This window comes from Salmo salar, chromosome 11 (genome assembly GCF_965601325.2).
Source record: "Salmo salar chromosome 11, fSalSal1, whole genome shotgun sequence".
NCBI lineage: Eukaryota > Metazoa > Chordata > Actinopteri > Salmoniformes > Salmonidae > Salmo > Salmo salar.
The window spans coordinates 76,313,602-76,334,041 of NC_138301.1; the positions used below are offsets into that span (position 1 = coordinate 76,313,602).

The window sequence follows — 20,440 nt, forward strand, 5'->3', positions numbered from 1 at the left end:
TCAATGCCCTTGCTGATGGAAGGAGGTTTTCACTCAAAATCTCTCGATACATGGCCCCATTCATTATTTCCTTTACACGGATCAGTCGTCCTGGTCCCTTTGCAGAAAAACAGCCCCAAAGCATGATGTTTCCACCCCCATGCTTCACAGTAGGTATGGTGTTCTTTGGATGCAACTCAGCATTCTTTGTCCTCCAAACACGACGAGTTGAGTTTTTACCAAAAAGTTCTATTTTGGTTTCATCTGACCATATGACATTCTCCCAATCCTCTTCTGGATCATCCAAATGCTCTCTAGCAAACTTCAGACGGCCTGGACATGTACTGGCTTAAGCAGGGGGACACGTCTGGCACTGCAGGATTTGAGTCCCTGGCGGCGTAGTGTGTTACTGATGGTAGGCTTTGTTACTTTGGTCCCAGCTCTCTGCAGGTCATTCACTAGGTCCCCCCGTGTGGTTCTGGGATTTTGCTCACCGTTCTTGTGATCATTTTGACCCCACGGGGCGAGATCTTGCGTGGAGCCCCAGATCGAGGGAGATTATCAGTGGTCTTGTATGTCTTCCATTTTCTAATAATTGCTCCCACAGTTGATTTCTTCAAACCAAGCTGCTTACCTATTGCAGATTCAGTCTTCCCACCCTGGTGCAGGTCTACAATTTTGTTTCTGGTGTCCTTTGACAGCTCTTTGGTCTTGGCCATAGCGGAGTTTGGAGTGTGACTGTTTGAGGTTGTGGACAGGTGTCTTTTATACTGATAACAAGTTCAAACAGGTGCCATTAATACAGGTAACGAGTGGAGGACAGAGGAGCCTCTTAAAGAAGAAGTTACAGGTCTGTGAGAGCCAGAAATCTTGCTTGTTTGTTATTGACCAAATACTTATTTTCCACCATAATTTGCAAATAAATAAATTAAAAATCCTACAATGTGATTTTCTGGATTTTGTTTTCTAATTTTGTCTGTCATAGTTGAAGTGTACCTATGATGAAAATTACAGGCCTCTCTCATCTTTTTACGTGGGAGAACTTGCACAATTGGTGGCTGACTAAATATTTTTTTGCCCCACTGTACTCATTCAGGGGTTTTTCTTTTACATAGTAGAATAATAGTGAAGACATCAAAACTATGAAAAAACACATATGGAATCATGTAGTAACCAAAAAAAGTGTTAAACAAATCTAAATATATTTTATATTTGAGATTCTTCAAAGTAGCCACCCTTTGCCTGGTTGACAGCTTTGCACACTCTTGGCATTCTCTCAACCAGCTTCATGAGGTAGTCACCTGGAATGCATTTCAATTAACAGGTGTGCCTTGTTAAAAGTTCATTTGTGGAATTTATTTCCTTCTTAATGCGTTTGAACCAATCAGTTGTGTTGTGACAAGGTAGGGGTGGTAAACAGAATTTAGCCCTATTTGGTAAAAAACCAAGTCCATGTTATGGCAAGAACAGCTCAAATAAGCAAAGAGAAACAACAGTCCATCATTACTGTAAGACATGAAGATCAGTCAATACAATACTTCTAATAGTGCAGTCGCAAAAACTATCAAGCGCTATGATGAAACTGGCTCTCACAGGAAAGGAAGACCCATAGTTACCTTTGCTGCAGAAGATATTTTCACTACAGTTACCAGCCTCAGAAATTGCAGCATAAATAAATTCTTCACAGAGTTCAAGTAACAGGCACATCTCAACATCAACTGTTCAGAGGAGACTGTGTGAATCAGGCCTTCATGGTTGAATTTCTGCAAAGAAACCACTACTAAATTGTTTGGGCAAAGAAACACGAGCAATGGTCATTAGACCGGTGGAAATCTGTCCTTTGGTCTGATGAGTCCAAATTTGAGATTTTTGGTTCCAACCACATCGTCTTTGTGAGACGCAGAGTAGGTGAACAGATGATCTCCGCATGTGTGGTTCCCACCGTGAATCATGGAGGAGGTGGTGTGATGGTACTTTGCTGGTGACACTGTCTGTGATTTGTTTAGAATTCAAGGCACACTTAACCAGCATGGCTACCACAGCATTCTGCAGCGATACGCCATCCCATTTGGTTTGAGTTTACTGGGACTATCATTATTTTTCAACAGGACAATGGCTACCAGGCTGTTTAATGGCTATTTGACCAAGAAGGAGAGTGATGGAGTGCTGCATCAGATGACCTGGCCTCCACAATCACCAACCTCAACCCAATTGAGATTGCTTGAGATGAGTTGGACCGCAGAGTAAAGGAAAAGCAGCCAACAAGTGCTCAGCATATGTGGGAACTGCATCAAGACTGTTGGATAAGCATTCAAGGTGAAGTTGGTTGAGAGAATGCCAAGAGTGTGCAAAGCTGTCATCAAGGCAAAGGGTGGCTACTAAGAATGTCAAATATCAAATATATTTTGATTTGTTTAACACGTCTTTGGTTACTACATGATTCCATATGTTATTTCATAGTTTTGATGTCTTCACTATTATTCTACAATGTGGAAAATAGTCAAAATAAAGTAAAAACCCTTGAATTAGTAGGTGTGTCCAAACTTTTTACTGGTACTGTACACACACACACACACATCCTACCTTGATGAGCAGCTCTCTGCTGAGCGAATGGTTATTTTCGTCTGAGAAGATTTCTGACAACTCGTGGAAGATGCGGAAGTTCTCCCTGGACACCTCATCCCATGTCCTCTTCAGCCGGTGGACCGGGTTGCACTGCAGAGCAGAAAGGATGGCCCGCAGCGAAGAAAAGTTCTTCAGGATTCGACACTCCTGAAGGGAAAAAAGACTGTATGAATATCAAGGAGATATCAATGAACCCAATTAAGCACCGGTGGCATATCAATTCATTGTATTATTATGGAAAGAGAAGCATCCAAACTTTTTTTACTCAAATATATATTTTGAACATGGCATTATGGGTACTGTAGTCATCATGCTACACAACACACACTGTGCCTCTGCAGGAACTGACACCAAGGACACCTCAGAATCTCATGCCAACAACAACAACAACAACTACAACAACAACAACAAGAACTCCTGATAACAACAGCTCCTCACCCTGGCCACTTCGATCCAGCGCTCCACCAGTTTGGCCCGCTGTGTGGGTTTGAGCAAACGCTCGCTCAAGCAGGTGGCGATGACACAGTTGGTGACGCAGTTGAACTGTGTGACAGTGGCACGGATGGTGGGTGCCAGATGCTCCTTGCCCTTCTTGTCCCGCTGCGACCAGATACTCCCCAGACAGTGGTAGGGGACCACCTTCTTAAAGAGCTCCTATGAGGAAAAAGGGGAGTAAGAACTCGCAACCAGTGATGTATTTTAGATGAGTTTAACATGTTTTCACTCTCATGGACAGGAGGGAGAGAAAAGAGAGGCAGGCAGATACTTTAGAAGGCTTCAAGGAGGGATGATAAAAGTGTCTGCTGCACTCCTGTCTCCTAACAAAAGTCCGTAGGAAAGCCTTTGGAGTGACATTTGTTTATGAGTGGTAACTCAACAGCAGAGTGGGCATAAAGCCCTCGGTGTCTTCTGTCTCTCCTCACTTCTTCTGACTCTCCTCACTTCCTGAGTTAACTAACACGGCTTATAGTCCTGCATCAGGTCGCATACCCACGGTTCCCAGTCGTTGACCCGCAAAAAAATCAACTGGTGGGTGGAATGAAAACATTCTGGAAAACATTTTTAAATCAAGATAATATATTTTTTACAAACACAGGAGCTTGTTGTGATGAATTGTGTTGCGAAGTCCATTAGGCTAGGTGAGCGGTGAGGCAGACAGCCACGCAGCGAGAGAGTGGAGCGGGGAACTATCCATTATTTGTGTGGTGCTGAAACATTCCTAATTTGTCCACGTGCAGAGTTTATATATTCCCTTCCACCACGCAACATAATGTTGCTAAGTTTATTTTCCCTGATTCCTAGCTCACGCGAAAATGTCTAACGTAACAGAAGAAAGGTTATGATGGTGGAATAGGCTACACCATCATGGAAACGTGTTGCGCGAGTGGAAGAATTTTGGAGTCATTGTGCACAAGGAGGACAACAACCCGGTAGATGGATAAAAAGTGCAAAAGTGCACGCAGGTATTTATTTACAATAATTCAGTTAACTATTTGTTAATTATTATGTTAATTCAGGCTTTAGTTCATTTAGACCATACACAGGCCATATAAAGTTTAAACCTGTGAGGCTGGTAAAAGTTTGAGTAGCAAATATCCTAATAAATAAATGTAGCCTAGTGTCACGTCCTGACCATAGAAAGATGTTATTTTCTATGGTAGAGTAGGTCAGGGCGTGCCAGTTTTTTTTCTATGTTTTCTATTTCTATGTTCATGTTCTAGTTTTGTATTTCTATGTTGGTTTTGTTTGGGATGATCTCCAATTAGAGGCAGCTGGTCCTCGTTGTCTCTAATTGGATATCATACTTAAGTAGGGTTTTTTTTCCACCTGGGTTTGTGGGAGATTAATTTTGAGTTGTGTATGTTTCACCTCTGCGTCACGTTTTTTTTTTGTTTATCAGTTTATTTATGTATTGCATAATTTCACAGTATAAATAAAATGTGGAACAACACACACGCTGCACTTTGGTCCGCTCCTCCTTTCGACAACCGTGACAGAATCTCCACCACAAAAGGACCAAGCAGCGTGATCAGGAGTGGACCTGGGAGGACATTTTGAACGGCAAGGGATCCTGGACGTGGGAGGAGATCCAGGATGGATGGGATCGCCTCCCATGGGAACAGGTAGAGGCAGCGAGAGCAGAGCGGCGACGAGAAGAGGAATTAGCCCGGCAACGAGACAAGCACAAGCGGCAGCCGGGGAGATTGGCAGAGTCAGGGTGGAGACCTGAGCAAACTCCCCGTGCTTACCGTGGGGAGAATAGGACTGGTCAGGCACCGGTTATGCGGTAATGAGCACGGTGTCTCCAGTGTGCAGCCACAGCCCAGTGCGCTCTGTGCAAGCTACTCACAGTGGCCGTGCTAGAGTTGGCATTCAGCCAGGAAGGATTGTGCCGGCTCAGTGTTCCTGGTCTCCTGTGCGTCTCTTCGGCCCAGGTTATCCTGCGCCAGCTCTACGCACGGTACCCCCAGTTCGCCAGCACAAACCAGTGCGACCTGTTCCAATACCCCGTGCTTGCCAGGCTACGGGGGGTATCCAGCCAGGACAGGTTGTGCCAGTCATAAGCTTCAGACCTCCAGTGTGCCTCCAAGGCCCAGTATATCCTGCGCCAGTTATATGCACTGTGTCGCCAGTGCGCCTGCACAACCCAGTTCGTCCTGTGCCAGCGACCCGCCCTTGCCGGACTAAAGTAAGCATCCAGCCAGACCTCCAGTGCGCCTCCACGGCCCAGTATACCCTGTGCCTGCTCTGCGCACCCGACCTCCAGCGACGTTCCCTAGTACAGAGCTCCCAGCCACGTTCCCCAGTCCGGAGCCTCCAGCAACGTTCCCTAGTCCGGTGAGACCTGTTCCGGCTCCACGTACGAAGCCTCCAGTGATGATCCATGGCCCGGAGCCTGTAGGGATAATCCATGGCCCGGAGCCTGTAGGGATAATCCATGGCAAGAAGCCTGTAGGGATGATCCATGGCCCGGAGCCTGTAGAGATGATCCATGGCACGAAGCCTCCAGTGATAATCCATGGCCCGGAGCCTCCAGTGATGATCCATGGCACAAAGCCTCCAGTGATGATCCATGGCATGGAGCCTGTAGCGACGGTCCCCAGTCCGGAACCTCCTGAGACGGTCCCCAGTCCGGAACCTCCTGAGACGGTCCCCAGTCCGGAACCTCCTGAGACGGCCCGGAACCTCCTGAGACGGCCCGCAGCCCGGAGTCTTCAGCGACGATCCACGGTCCGGTGGTACAGAAGCAGAGGGATCAGCGGGCGGCGCGGGGGTTACGCCCCGAACCGGAGCCGCCTCCTCTGTGGGAGGATCCGCGGGATGAGAAGGTTATGGGTACTGCACCAGAGCTGCCATAGACAATAGTTACCCACCCTGCCCTCCCTTTTTTTTGGGGGGGGGGGGGGGGGGGGATTGTTGTTGTTTAGGTGCGGTCGGAGTCCGCACCTTGGGGGGGGGGGGGGTACTGTCACGTCCTGACCATAGAAAGATGTTATTTTCTATGGTAGAGTAGGTCAGGGCGTGACAGGATTTTTTCCCCTATGTTTTCTATTTCTATGTTTATGTTCTAGTTTTGTATTTCTATGTTGGTTTTGTTTGGGATGATCTCCAATTAGAGGCAGCTGGTCCTCATTGTCTCTAATCGGAGATCATACTTAAGTAGTTTTTTTTCCCACCTGGGTTTGTGGGAGATTAATTTTGAGTTGTGTATGTTTCACCTCTGCGTCACGTTTTTTTTTTTTTTTTTGTCATTCAGTTTATTTATGTATTGCATAGTTTCACAGTATTAATAAAATGTGGAACGACACACACGCTGCACTTTGGTCCACTCCTCCTTTCGACAACCATGACACCTAGGCAATTTTTTCAGCATATAATCTAGTTGATTCTTGGAACTGTACATTTAAGTTTCAATTAAACTATGATTATCTAAACAATATTGAATGTAAACATATTGTTTTGTTATTCTCGGCTATTAGGCTTTCATTACGTAAGAAGAAGACTTTTTTCCAAAGGCTTTTAAGTTGTCAATGTGCATTGTGAAAATAAGAAGACAGGCCTATTGTTCTTAATTCATGGCATGTTTTCCTTGTATCCAACTATTGAATAGACATGCAGACTAATTAATGTGGGGAATGGCAATAGCCTAAAAGCCTACTACTCTGGAGTCATAAAAACAATTAAATAAATTGATGTTATTTGGCGGATCACGGATCGGCTCTCTGATCAACTCCATGCGGGTTGGTTGGGTTGTGGAGAAAAATCTGTCCTGATGTTTATTATCAGGTGGGGCATGGAATTGATGTGGCCAGTGTGGGGTGGGTGCGGCTCCAAAAAACTGACGCGTGCAGGACTCTATCTCGGCTCCGATGCTCACAAGGGGACAGAGTTACAGCGTTTCATTTTTCATTTTGGATCAAATCTGGCGGAAAAATACACAAACTTTTTGAAAACAATGAGAAAGTAACTAAACACTATAAAGTGCAATGGTGGAAAATGATGATGTAAAATAATAGACTAAATGTAATTGAAAAATCGAACAAAAACTGAGTTAATACTGTATAAGCATATGTTGTTAGTACAAGGACATGTGCTGTTGGGAATCTGAGTTTTGTAATGTTTTGGCATCTTACCGCGTCCATGAGGGTGAACTGCTCGGCTACCACCGCTGGGTCAAAGTTCAGAAAGTCCAGTCGGTCATCCTCGTAGCCATTCTCCAATAAGGTGAAAGGATAGCCGCCATGGTCCAGCGCTGAGGGATGACATCACAACTCATTAGCTTAATTACGTCAAACACACTTTCACCACTTTTTATGAGCGGCTGGGGTTTGTAAAGTCCTTAATGTAGTGGAGGGCCACCACACTCAGATATAACTTTCGTTGAAAATGGAGATCGAAATGTCGTAAGCTAATACAGGTGTGTGTTTGACTAATAGAGCATCTGACTGTGCTGGTCCTACTTTACTGCATGACACCCACGACCACGTCACACAGTTTTGTCTGTAACACAAAAAGGGATTCACAAACAGCAGTGTTCTCTTATTTGGAGTACCACCCAAAACATCTCTGGCCTTCTACTTAATACGAATTATATGGACTCTACATGACCATGTTTAGGAGCTGGGGTCAGGGTTCAAAGTGCATAAGTTTAGTTGGGGGTTAGGTGAGTGCCTTACACTCACTCTCGGGCTCTTGGAGCTGCCGGCGGTCGAAGTGGGCCAGGAGGTTGCAGGCGCGGCGTTCCAGGTCCGATCCCGGGAAGTTGAGGTGCAGGTAGGAAATGAGACGTCGCAGGCAGCTGTACTCCGGAGGATTCCAGAAGTCCTCAGAGTACTGGTCAAGCCATGCCCCCAAAATGGAGGATATCGTGCTGGGGAGAGAGAGAGAGAGAGAGAGAGAGCGATGGAGAGAGTTTGGATGACACATTTCTCTACCTTTAATAATAATAAAAAAGAGAGGGAAATGGAGTTGAGAGATAGGAAAGATAAAGTACATAGAGAGAGGGGTGTATCAAGTACAGGAAAAGGATGGGAGAGTGAAAATAAAGGAGAGTGGAAAAATAAAGGGACTAGCTACCTAGCTGCTTAAAGTCAGAGAAGGACAGGAAAGATATATATATATAAAAAAGTGCCCTGAGGATATGGATCACAACCTATAGGACAATGATGACAAACTTTGTAATGCGGTATAACACCTATATGAACACAATAGAAACATATCCAATGTCCATAATGGCAAAACTGCTTACGTCAGCAGAATAGTGTTTGTGGCAAGGAGAAAAAAGAGGTACACAGATGTAGGATTTTAATTTGACCTGTGTTTAGTCCATAGTGTTTCTTGATCAGTGGGTTGGATATTAGCTGGTCAAAATGAAGCTACATTAAAAGTGGAATACTGTTACTATAACAGTGTGTTAGTGCAGGTTTTCAATGAATTTATGTAAATCATGAAGCTCATCTGCATTTCTTGCAGCGAAATAAAATCCTCAGCAACAAAAGAATGATCAAATTAAGATCCTACAACTATACTAGCTTGTAGGACAGATGAAGTGGCTTCCTTTCTTATGTCTTAGAATAATGTCTTGTAGGTGTAAATATTACACATTCCTGGCAACAAAATGTGAAAATTATGTAAGTTTCTCTGTTTTCTGTCACAGTACAGTATGTGTTGAAAAGGAGGCTATTTGAGAGAAGTATTGTCCACAATGTGTTTCTGAGTCAGACAGAGACTTACTTCCTCAGATCTGTGCGATCATCATGAGTCAGTCTGTGGCCCTCTGAGCCAGGCAGGTGCTGGAGCTTGGCATACCTGAACAAGGTGGGGGTGGTATACAGAAGATAGCCCTATTTGGTAAAAGACCAAGTCCATATTATGGCAAGAACAGCTCAAATAAACAAAGATAAATGACAGTCCATCATTACTTTAAGACATGAAGGTCAGTCAATGAGGAACATTTCAAGAACTTTGAATGCTTTTTCAAGTGCAGTCGCAAAAACCATGAAGCGCTATGATGAAACTGGCTCTCATGAGGACCGTCACAGGAAAGGAAGAACCAGAGTTACCTCTGCTGCAGAGGATAAGTTCATTAGAGTTACCAGCCTCAGAAATTGACAATTAACTGCACCTCAGATTGCAGCCCAAATACATGCTTCACAGAGTTCAAGTAACAGACACATCTCAACATCAACTGTTCAGAGGAGACTGCATGAATCAGGCCTTCATGGTCGGACTGCTGCAAAGAAACCACTAGTAAAGGACACCAATAAGAAGAAGAGACTTGCTTGGGCCAAGAAACACGAGCAATGGACATTAGATCAGTGGAAATCAGTTTGTTAGTCATCTACCTATCTATCCATCCATTCATATATCCATCCCTGTATCAAGACATTCATTCCTCCACCCTCTCGTCCACACCCTCCATTCATCATGTCATTCATGCATCACTCCATCCATCCACCTTTTCCATCCATCTATAATTCTTCCACCAATCAACTGATGGATCCACCCATGCATACATCTGTAAATTCATCCATCTATCCATCCATTTATGCACCAATGTATCCCTACCTCCCTCTCTCCCCCTCTACTCACCTGTTGAGCAGCAGGTCCAAGACCTGCTTGGTGGAGGCGAAAGAGCGGTAGGTGCAGAGGAAGATGGTAACATAGGTGGAGTCGTTGCCCCGGAATGCCGCCACCATGTACTCCACCAGCTTCTCCAGCGTGCCTGCCTTGATGGTGCGCACCTTGCACGTCTCATACAGGCTGAGCGATGCGTCCACACCTAGCCAGCGTTGGCCCTTAATGGCCCCGCTGCCACCAATGTGGTGGCCAGGGTGGTGGTGGTGGTGGAGCATCTGCACCTTCCGCAGGGTGATGGTGTATACCACCCCGTCCTCCACCTCCTCGCCAATCTCCTGGGTCGCATTCTGAAAGACAGAGGGAAAAAGTGAGAGATAGAGAGAGAGGTTTAAATACTCTTTCTTTCTTTTTTCCACACACGTGACAATAAAATGAAGCCTGGTCCATACTAATTCTGGTATTTCTCCAAAAGGTAAGGGCTGGCTTTTCTTTAGTTACACATCGAACCATGCATTACATATAACCATTGATTAATAGACTACATGTATATTGCTGTAAAATACAGTATTGGAGTATTCCCCTTCACACATTATTTGTATTATTGTGTGACAATTTTAGAAGGAAGTGATTTTATTTGCCTCTGGTCTAGGCTATAGTCCCATTATCCAGTGACAGACATCACAAGCTTTTGGCCTCTCTCCCTCTGTTGATTTGTTGGGCTAAAACCCATATCACTCTGGCCAAACAATATTCACTCCACCATCCTGTGACCCATTTGTTCTTTTATGGATTCTTTTTCTATCTGAGTCCAACTCAATATCTCACAATTTAACTAGCCCCTAGCCTCGGGCCAAAACCAACTATGGCACTCGACTCAATGTTTTGCCACAATCTGTTCCCTGTAGTTTTTGGTTCCCCAGCCAGCTATTCACCAGCACGACACAGCACAGGGAACAACACTGAACAGGGCACAGAACAGGGTACGGAAAAGGGTACAGAACAGGGCACAGCACAAGGGTACAGCACAGGGCATGCCTTCTTAACGGTTGGCATACAGGATGTGGATAAGGGCTGATAGCAGAAGTGGATGTTCGTAAACAGAGTGAGGACTGAACAGCTGTGGTGGTAGAGGATGGACATAATGGGCTCAGGTTTGCTTGCAGACACATTGGAGGATATTTTGACAGTATAAAATAAAAAAATGTAAAAACCCCGTTTTTAAAGTAGGTGCTATAGCTTTTGGCTTTTTAGCACTGCACTGCATCTATTTGGGATTGCATTGAATGATTCACAATGCAAAGTTTTGATCACAATGTCGAATGCCACTGCCAAGACTCTATTTAACTATCCAATTTAGTTAAACCGTAGATAGGGGACACCCATGCATCAGATGGGTCAACAGTCTGACGTTGAAGGCAGACAGCCTTTCTGTGACATGCTGAGGAAGTTTTGAGCTGGACTGAAAATCGCCAGGCAAATATTTGATATTATAAAACATGTGGTATAAATATTTACTGAACGTGAGCATGTGCAGTGTCACGTATTCAGTATCAGTGTCAGTCTGTGCCAAGAAAGCTAATCTGAGAACAGTTATGCTGTGATGTCTACGACTACATAAACACTCAGTTTCATGACTGATACGTTCATTGAGCTATTATAGGTCAGGATATAATGTACATGCTACAGCAATCTTTTGTTCTGGCCAACCAGTAACGTGATGGATTCTACTAATAAATTAATCATAGTCTTTATTCAAGTCTTTCATTAGGAGAATCAGATGTGTTAGTGCTTGGTTGGAACAAAAGCCTGCACCTACACCCAGAACGCACCTACACCCAGAACGCGCATACAGTATACGAACAGTATATGTTTTAGCTAACTTCAAGGAAGTAAAAGAGAGAGAGCCTCTTCCATATAAGGGGGATAAGAAGAAAACATAGAAGGGTTTATCAGGGTTAGGGAATGTAATCGCTCAAGGAGAGTGGACACAGATGCTGCATTGTTGTTGTTGTTGTTGTCCTGCCTGCCAGCCTGCCTGCCAGCCTGCCTGCCAGCCTGCCTGCCAGCCTGCCTGCCTGCCTGCCTATCAATCTATCCGCCCTTTAGTCTGGCCCTGGCCCTGTCTGGCTGTTCTGGTATGTCATCCAACACTCCAGATAACCATGGCTCCACAGAGAGTAATATCAGTTCCAGTTTGTTTGTACTGTCTGTGTGTACTGTATGCGTGTGTGCACAGTGTGTACAGTACATCAGATCTGAACCTGTGTGTGAGTATTTGGAGAGTGTGTATGTCAACTGCAATAGAACTCTCCAAAATGTCTGCTTTTAACCTGTTGGGGATAGGGGGTGTATTTGCACGGCCGGATAAAAAACGTACCCGATTTAATCTGGTTACTACTCCTGCCCAGTAACTAGAATATGCATATAATGCATATAATAAAGTTTCTAAAACTGTTTGAATGGTGTCTGTGAGTATAACAGAACTCATATGGCAGGCCAAAACCTGAGAAGATTCCAAACAGGAAGCGCCCTCTCTGACCATTTCTTGGCCTTCTTTGTCATCTCTATCCAAAACAAAGGATCTCTGCTGTAACGTGACACTTTCTAAGGCTCCCATAGGCTCTCAGAAGGCGCCAGAACGTTGAATGATGACTCTGCAGTTACTGGCTGAAAAACATTTGGTAAGTGGTCGATCTGAGAACAATGAGACGGGCGTGCGCATGCACGTGAAGAGTCCATTTTACTTTCTCAGTCTTTGAACGAAAACAACGACTCCCGGTCGGAATATTATCGCTATTTTACAAGAAAAAACGCATAAAAATTTATTTTAAACAGCGTTTGACATGCTTCGAAGTACGGTAATGGAATATTTTGACATTTTTTGTCACGAAACGCGCCGGGCGCGTCACCCTTCGGATAGTGTCTTGAACGCACAAACAAAACGCCGCTATTTGGATATAACTATGGATTATTTGGAACCAAACCAACATTTGTTGTTTAAGTAGAAGTCCTGGGAGTGCATTATGACGAAGAACAGCAAAGGTAATCCAATTTTTCTTTTAGTAAATCTGAGTTTGGTGAGTACCGAACTTGGTGGGTGTCAAAATAGCTAGCCTGTGATGGCCGGGCTATCTACTGAGAATATTGCAAAATGTGCTTTCACCGAAAAGCTATTTTAAAATCGGACACCGCGATTGCATAAAGGAGTTCTGTATCTATAATTCTTAAAATAATTGTTATGTTTTTTGTGAACGTTTATCGTGAGTAATTTAGTAAATTCACCGGAAGTGTTCGGTGGGAATGCTAGTCACATGCTAGTCACATGCTAATGTAAAAAGCTGGTTTTTGATATAAATATGAACTTGATTGAACAAAACATGCATGTATTGTATAACATAATGTCCTAGGAGTGTCATCTGATGAAGATCATCAAAGGTTAGTGCTGCATTTAGCTGTGGTTTTGGTTTTTGTGACATTATATGCTAGCTTGAAAAATGGGTGTCTGATTATTTCTGGCTGGGTACTCTGCTGACATAATCTAATGTTTTGCTTTCGTTGTAAAGCCTTTTTGAAATCGGACAGTGTGGTTAGATTAATGAGAGTCTTGTCTTTAAAATTGTGTAAATTTGGCATATGTTTGAGAAATTGAAGTAATAGCATTTCTAAGGTATTTGAATATCGCACCACGGGATTCCACTGGCTGTTGACTAGGGTGGGACGCAAACATCCCACCTAGTCCAGAGAGGTTAGTAATAGTAGGATTTACTGTATGTAGTGAGGATATACCTACAGCTAGGTACAGTTACGCTAAAATAGACACATGTATGGTCTGTTTATGGTGTTGCTAAGACAATGGGAGGAAGATTACACACACACACTAGATATGCTGAAAGGCACATTAGGAAGGGTTTGTCAATCAACAGGCTCCAATTGGTGAGTCACCAGATAGCTTGGACCGCACAGTTGGCTTGGGTTTGGCTGACACACACACATACTCGCACACACAGAACCGAGCACCATTCACAATGACCTACTGACTTTTCTTAGTATATACAACAAAGTGAGAGCACTGAAAGCCTTTGGATTACTTTGACAATCTTAAAGTGTCAGTCCAGCCAGGTCTGGTTCAGTTTCCCCTCGATGTGACTCAGGGTCTTAAAATCCTGTCACACACCACACACACACACACACACCACACACACCTCCCTGCCCCCCTTCTGGCAGGCGCTATGACTACCACTAGCTTGAATTCCTCGACTTCCCCTCATCTCTTCCTTTCTACATCTCTCCCTCTGTCACTTTTGTGTGGTTCCTCTCAATATTATAATTATTACAGACATTCCACTGGCGCTTCACCGGCACTCTCGCCCTGCCGCCATCGATCGAGAGGGGGCAGGGGGGGGGGGGGGGGGGGGTGAAGATAGACATAGAAGATGAAAAGGAAAGAGGGATGACAGAAAGGGAGAGAGAAAGAAAGTGAGAGGGAGAAGTAAGAGGGAGAGGGACTTTTTTGCATGTGTATAATCACTGTGTGTGTATGTGTGTGCGTGTTCATGTGTGTGTTTGTGTGGTACTAAGGCAAAGCTGTGCTGCTGTGAGAGGGGTTATTATGGCGCAGTGGTCTAAGGCACTGTATCTCAGTGCAAGAGGTTTCACTACAGTCCCTGGTTCGATTCCAGGCTGTATCACATCCGGCCATGATAGGGAGTCTGTTACATTCCCCAGTTTCTGTGTTGGGTGTTTGTGTGTGTATTTCAGGAAATGGCTTCCTGAAGTCCTAAGCAGCCGATTGGTCGGCCCCATTGATGATTGGAGCTCTGACCCCGCCCTCTCATCTGGAGATACAGCTGTTTTCAATTACCGACTCCTTCTGCAGCTTTAAAAGCCAGTGTTCCTTTGTTAGGAGGAGAGAGCTTCTGGGTATGTCCTGTATTGGTTGTTGCTCAGAGAGAGAGCTTCTTGGTATGTCCTGGTTTAGGCTGTCATTGTAAATAAGTATTTGTTCTTAACTGACTTACCTAGTTAGATAAAGGTCAAATAAAATAATGCAGCCTATTCTGGGAAAGTTTCACACACAGCACACGGATGCTTAGTCATAGACTTCAGAGGGGGGTTACAAGGGGAGTCTTGAAGTTTGGGCACTTCTCTGCTCTCTGTGGAGAGTGGGAAGAGATGGAAGTGAGATGGGAAGACAAGAAGAAGGGACCTCACACATACACACTGCACGTACACTCCTGGCTGTAGTTATGAGGAGCACTTATGTTTGCCTGCATTTGTCTACTTTGTCTGACATACACAAGGTGTAGCACTGCCAAGTGGTGGGTTTGTGTGTGTGTGTGGGACATTGAACTAACTACTAGTTGTTCCTGGGGAAAAAAGAGAGTTTAAAGGAAAAGTACATCCTGACAGACACATCCTAGACAACTGTGTGTGTCCCCTGTACTAGGACAAGAGAAAGGTATGACATCCTTCCTCTGGAATCATGGATGGGTTGAGGATGGATGGGTTGAGAATGGACCTGCAGTCCAAGCTAATTTCCCATATCTATGTGTGCACTATTATTTACAAAGAGGTGGTTACGTTGATGCAAAGTAGTGCCACATAAGCAAACCTTTGGAGTCTGTGAGCTACATTATATATACCTAAGTATGTGGACACCCCTCAAATTAGTGAATTTGTCTAGGTGTATAAAATCAAACAATCAGCCTTGCAATCTCCATAGACAAACATTGGCAGTAGAATGGCCCGTACCGAAGAGCTCAATGACTTTAAATGTGGCACCGTCATTGGATGCCACCTTTTCAACAAGTCAGTTCATCAAATTTTTGTCCTGCTAAAGCTGCCCCGGTCAACTGTAAGTGCTGTTGTTGTGAAGTGGAAACGTCTAGGAGCAACAACGGATCAACTGTGAAGTGGTAGGCCACACAAGCTCACAGAACGGGACCGCCGAGTGCTGAAATCATCTATCCTCGGTTGCAACAATCACTACAGAGTTCCAAACTGCCTATGGAAGCAACGTCAGCACTGTTTGTCGGGAGTTTCATGAAATGGGTTTTCATGGCAGAGCAGCCCAGTAGAGGCTGCTGAGGGGAGGACGGCTCATAATAATGGATGGAATGAAGTGAATGGAATGGCATCAAACACATGGAAACCAGGACATTTTCAAGGCATTGTTAAATAAATGGACAATGTATTTATTTTTAAAACAAGGACATTTCTAAGTGACCCCAAACTTTTGAACAGTAGAGTATATTTTTTTGCCCCACCAAGATTTACATCCTAAAATCATCACTGGAGTGATATAAAACTGGGCTATACCTGACAATTAAATTGTTAAGGTTCATTTCTTATCGTTTGTGGGATCTGCCTCAAGCAGAATAAGGGCGCATTTGTCAATGTACAGTAGCTGGTAATGTTTACATTGCAAGCTAACGGTAGAAACTTTGTACAGTGGTATGTAGACCTAATGTACTTTTTTTTCTCCAACCAATGCAGGCCTACCTAGCGAATTTAGCTAACATCCCCTTTAAAACATTGATTTGAAGTGTTAAAATCACGATTTGCTGCTGACAGACATGACAGGCTACATTGATTGATGGACCACGTCAAATTGGCTAGCTAGCTAATAATAGATCAAGTCAATATGGTAAGCTAACTTTCAGGGGATAAACTAGATGGCTATATCCAAGTATATGGCCATCTATAGTGGTGATGACAGTAGTCTGACTGACAACTTTACCAGGACGACGACTTGCCGATGTCAAGCTCTTTCCAAAAGGCTAATCTCTGATGAAGCAAGCTAAATTACAAGTTGTTTTCTTAGCTAGCTAGCTACATGCCAAATGGATAGGGTACCCTCAAGTATCTGGAATTACATGATCAATTGATGTTTCATGATCATGAAAAGCTGTCCCTCCAGCGCTCGACATTGACGGTATATTAACCACCGGCACTGGCAACTATATTACGCACACCTGTTACCATCATTACGCATACCTGGTCATAATTTTCTCCTTGATTACTTCCCCTTTATTTAGCCCTCAGTTGACATCAGTCATTAGGTTGTATTGTTTTCTTTCACATTCAGTATGTGGCTGTATCGGTTCTTTATTAAACTCACCTTCTGCACCTGCTTCCTGACTCCCAGTGTATATGTTACAAAAGCATGCAGTTACTTGCTGTATAACTCTAATGATAGAATGACATTTGACATTTGTTTTTCTGACTATGGGGTCTTTTATTGATAATGACCTATAGAATTAGAATACTAGAATGGACATGAACCTTCTTATGATGGGATGAAGGTCAGCCATTCTGGTTAGGCAGCTGATCAACCATGGTTTGCCAGTGCTGTGATAAGGTATTGTGTAAAATATTGAATTTGAAGATTTTATCTGCACTGTATGTTTGTTAGCTAGCTAGTCATCCAGTTTTAGAGGAATGACACACATAGATCACAGACCTGAAGCCATGGTACAGGGATTAGAATGGGGGCCATATGCAACTGGGTGAAATCAGCCCATGTTGAAATAAAGCAACATTTCTTCAACTGCCAATACAAACCACGACTGTATGTTTTGTTGAGTTTTAGACCGAGATACAATCCACAGAAAGTAAATAAGGAAATGCTGTTGGAGTATTACTGTATTAAGAATGCTATAAGGACTTGTGTTAGCTGGGGCTGGGGAAAAACTGTGACACCAATCAGGCCCTGGAGGACTGGAATTGCCCACCCCTGCTGTAAGTCTAGGCCAGACTATGTTTTGACCACCAAGCCCACTCCCTCCCTCCCTCCCTCTCTCTTTTCTCCTGCCCTTCTTTTCCCCTCCCTACTAATTTCTTCTCTCCCTCTGTTTGACACATTTGAAAATAGTCTCTCTCTACCTCTCTCTCTCTTTCTCTACCTCTCTCTTTTTCAAGTATTCTATTCACTCCAAGCTTGACCTGGTTCCTTTCCCTCATTGTAATTTGGAAGCATAACCACAATGGGGCTCGTGGACGTAACATGAACACTAACAGAACACACAAGTATGCACACACAACACACACACACACACAAAGACTGAGTGCAATCCTCATTAGTCTAAAAGTGTGTGTCTGTCTGTATGTGTGTGTGTATGTGAGTGTGTGGTGTGTGCGAATGTTTGTGTGTTTCTCAAGAGTGTGTATAAGCTCAAGTACCAGTTTTCTACACACATGCACTGTGGCACAAATACACACACACACACACACACACACACACACACACACACACACACACACACACACACACACACACACACACACACACACACACACACACACACACACACACACACACACACACACACACACACACACTCAAAACGCACACACTCAGACATCAAACCACTCACACACCGAGAGCATTCAACACTCTGTTCGTTTATCCGACTCTTGATAAGACTACATTGGGAAACAGTCTGTCAAACAGCATTGCTCTGGAAAGAAAACCCCCATAAACTTCTCAAACTATACACAAAACATTGAGCAACAAATGTGACTGCACTGGTGACCTAATAGGCCATGTGAATACTATTTGGTATTTATTAGGATCCCCATAAGCCACTGTAAAAGCATCAGCTAACGTTCCTGGGGACCATATGAAAAATGACATAATACATACAGTACCAGTCAAAAGTTTGGACACACCTACTCATTCAAGGGTTTTTCTTCTACATTGTAGAATAATAGTGAAGACATCAAAACTATGAAATAACACATATGTAATCATGTAGTAACTAGATTTTGGGATAAGTTGGATGCAGAGTGAAGGAAAAGCAGCCAACAAGTACTCAGCATACGTGGGAACTCCTTCAAGACTGTTGGAAAAGCATTCCTCCTGAAGCTGGTCGAGAGAATGCCAAGAGTGTGCAAAGCTGTCATCAAGGCAAAGGGTGGCTACTTTGAAGAATCTCAAATATAAAATATATTTTGATTTGTTTCACACTTTTTTGGTTACTTTATGATTCCCTATGTGTTATTTCATAGTGTTGATGTCTTCACTATTATTCTACAATGTAGAAAATAGTAAAATAAAGAAAATCCCTTAAATGAGTAGGTGTGTCCAAACTTTTGACCGGTACTGTACGTGTTAACAACCATACTAGATTGCGTAAAGCATGGGTTGGACAGGTTTTTCATTCTACTTTTAACGGCAAAGAAAAACATCAATAGTGATTCAAACTAGTACAGTTTTCACCCTGACAGATCATTTTAGATCCTGGAGGACAATAGTTAGTGGCAACCTCTTCCAGACCCCTGTTGTACTTGCAAATGTTTATGCCCCTAACTGGGATGACACTAGATTTATGACACTAGATTTTATCTCTTCTAGCCTCTCTACCTAATCTTGACACCCACTGCCTCATCTTCGGCGGGGACCTAAACTGTATTATTGAACAAAGACTCGCATAGACTACTTTTTTTTAGATAGAGCCCTTCTCCCTTCAGTTAAAACTACAGAACATTCTGCTATAGTAATTTCGAACCATTCCTTCGACATTCTGGACTTAGCTCTTACTCCAAACGCAAAAAAATCGGTTGATTTGGAGATTTAACAGGGTCCTATTGTCTAACAAAGATTTCTGTGACTTTATTTCAACCAACATAGATGTATTCATTCAAATGAATTAAAAGGATGACACATCTCCCTCTCTTCTTTGGGAGACTTTCAAAGCTGTATTACGGGGAAAGATCATTTCTTACTTATGTCAAACACACAGAACCGAAACATCAAGAACTGGTGGAGTCAATCCTGGCAATAGAAAGTGCAATATTCAACTTCACCATCCCCTGAATTATACACAGAGGCTGAAACTGCAAACTCAATTTAATCTGATTTCCACTGATAAAGCAGTTTCTGTTGCAATGAATAATGGGGACGTACTACAAATATGGTAACAAGGCCAGCTGCCTTTTGGCACACCAACTTAAACGCCAGTCAGCATATCATCTTATCTCTCAGGTTTATGACTCTTCCCGTAATCTTGCAAGTGATCCCTATAATATTAATTCAACTTTTGCGTCATTTTATTCTAACCTCTACAAATCCGAACCACCATCAGATAATACGGCCATGGACAACTTTTTAGATAACTTGGATATCCCATCCGTTGATATGGACATGAGTAATGTTCTGGACAACACTCTGCATCTAGATGAGATAACAAAGGGTCTAAAGTTAATGCAAGGCCCCAGGCCGTGATGGCTTCCCTGTCAATTTCTATAAAATATTCTCAGATCAACTCGCCCCATTACTATTAGATATGTTCACTGACTCGTTATCACAGGGCTCTCTCCCCCCGATGCTAACTCAAGCCTTCATCTCTCAAGAAAGATAAAGATCCGGCAGAATGTGGTGGATATGGCCCTCTTTCTGGGACTCACCCACAAACAGGACCAAGCCTGGCCTGTTGAGGAGTGACGGACTCCATCCTAGCTGGAGGGGTGCTCTCATCTTATCTACGAACATAGACAGGGCTCTAACTCCTCTAGCTCCACAATGAAATAGGGTGCAGGCCAGGCAGCAGGCTGTTAGCCAGCCTGCCAGCTTAGTGGAGTCTGCCACTAGCACAGTCAGCGTAGTCAGCTCAGCTTTCCCCATTGAGACCGTGTCTGTGCCTCGATCTAGGTTGGGCAAAATTAAAAATGGCGGTGTTCGCTTTAGCAATCTCACTAGTATAAAGACCTCCTCCATTCCTGCCATTATTGAAAGAGATTGTGATACCTCACATCT

General features: G+C 43.7%; 1 protein-coding gene across 6 annotated transcripts in view; it reads right to left on the reverse strand.

The window, feature by feature from the left end:
• The window catches only part of LOC106562829 (ral guanine nucleotide dissociation stimulator), a 143,809-nt gene that overhangs the window by 26,280 nt on the left and 97,089 nt on the right, over positions 1-20,440 (reverse strand). For 5 of the 6 annotated variants that reach the window (XM_014127855.3, XM_082958055.1, XM_082958054.1 and 2 more), the window contains 6 exons: positions 9,697-10,031; positions 8,839-8,913; positions 7,782-7,975; positions 7,239-7,357; positions 3,043-3,258; positions 2,563-2,751 (listed from right to left, as the gene is read on the reverse strand). In XM_014127855.3, coding sequence (XP_013983330.1) covers positions 2,563-2,751; positions 3,043-3,258; positions 7,239-7,357; positions 7,782-7,975; positions 8,839-8,913; positions 9,697-10,031 — 1,128 coding nt within the window. The remainder of the gene's footprint in view (positions 1-2,562; positions 2,752-3,042; positions 3,259-7,238; positions 7,358-7,781; positions 7,976-8,838; positions 8,914-9,696; positions 10,032-20,440) is intronic. The other variant, XM_014127852.3, reaches the window with a different exon arrangement.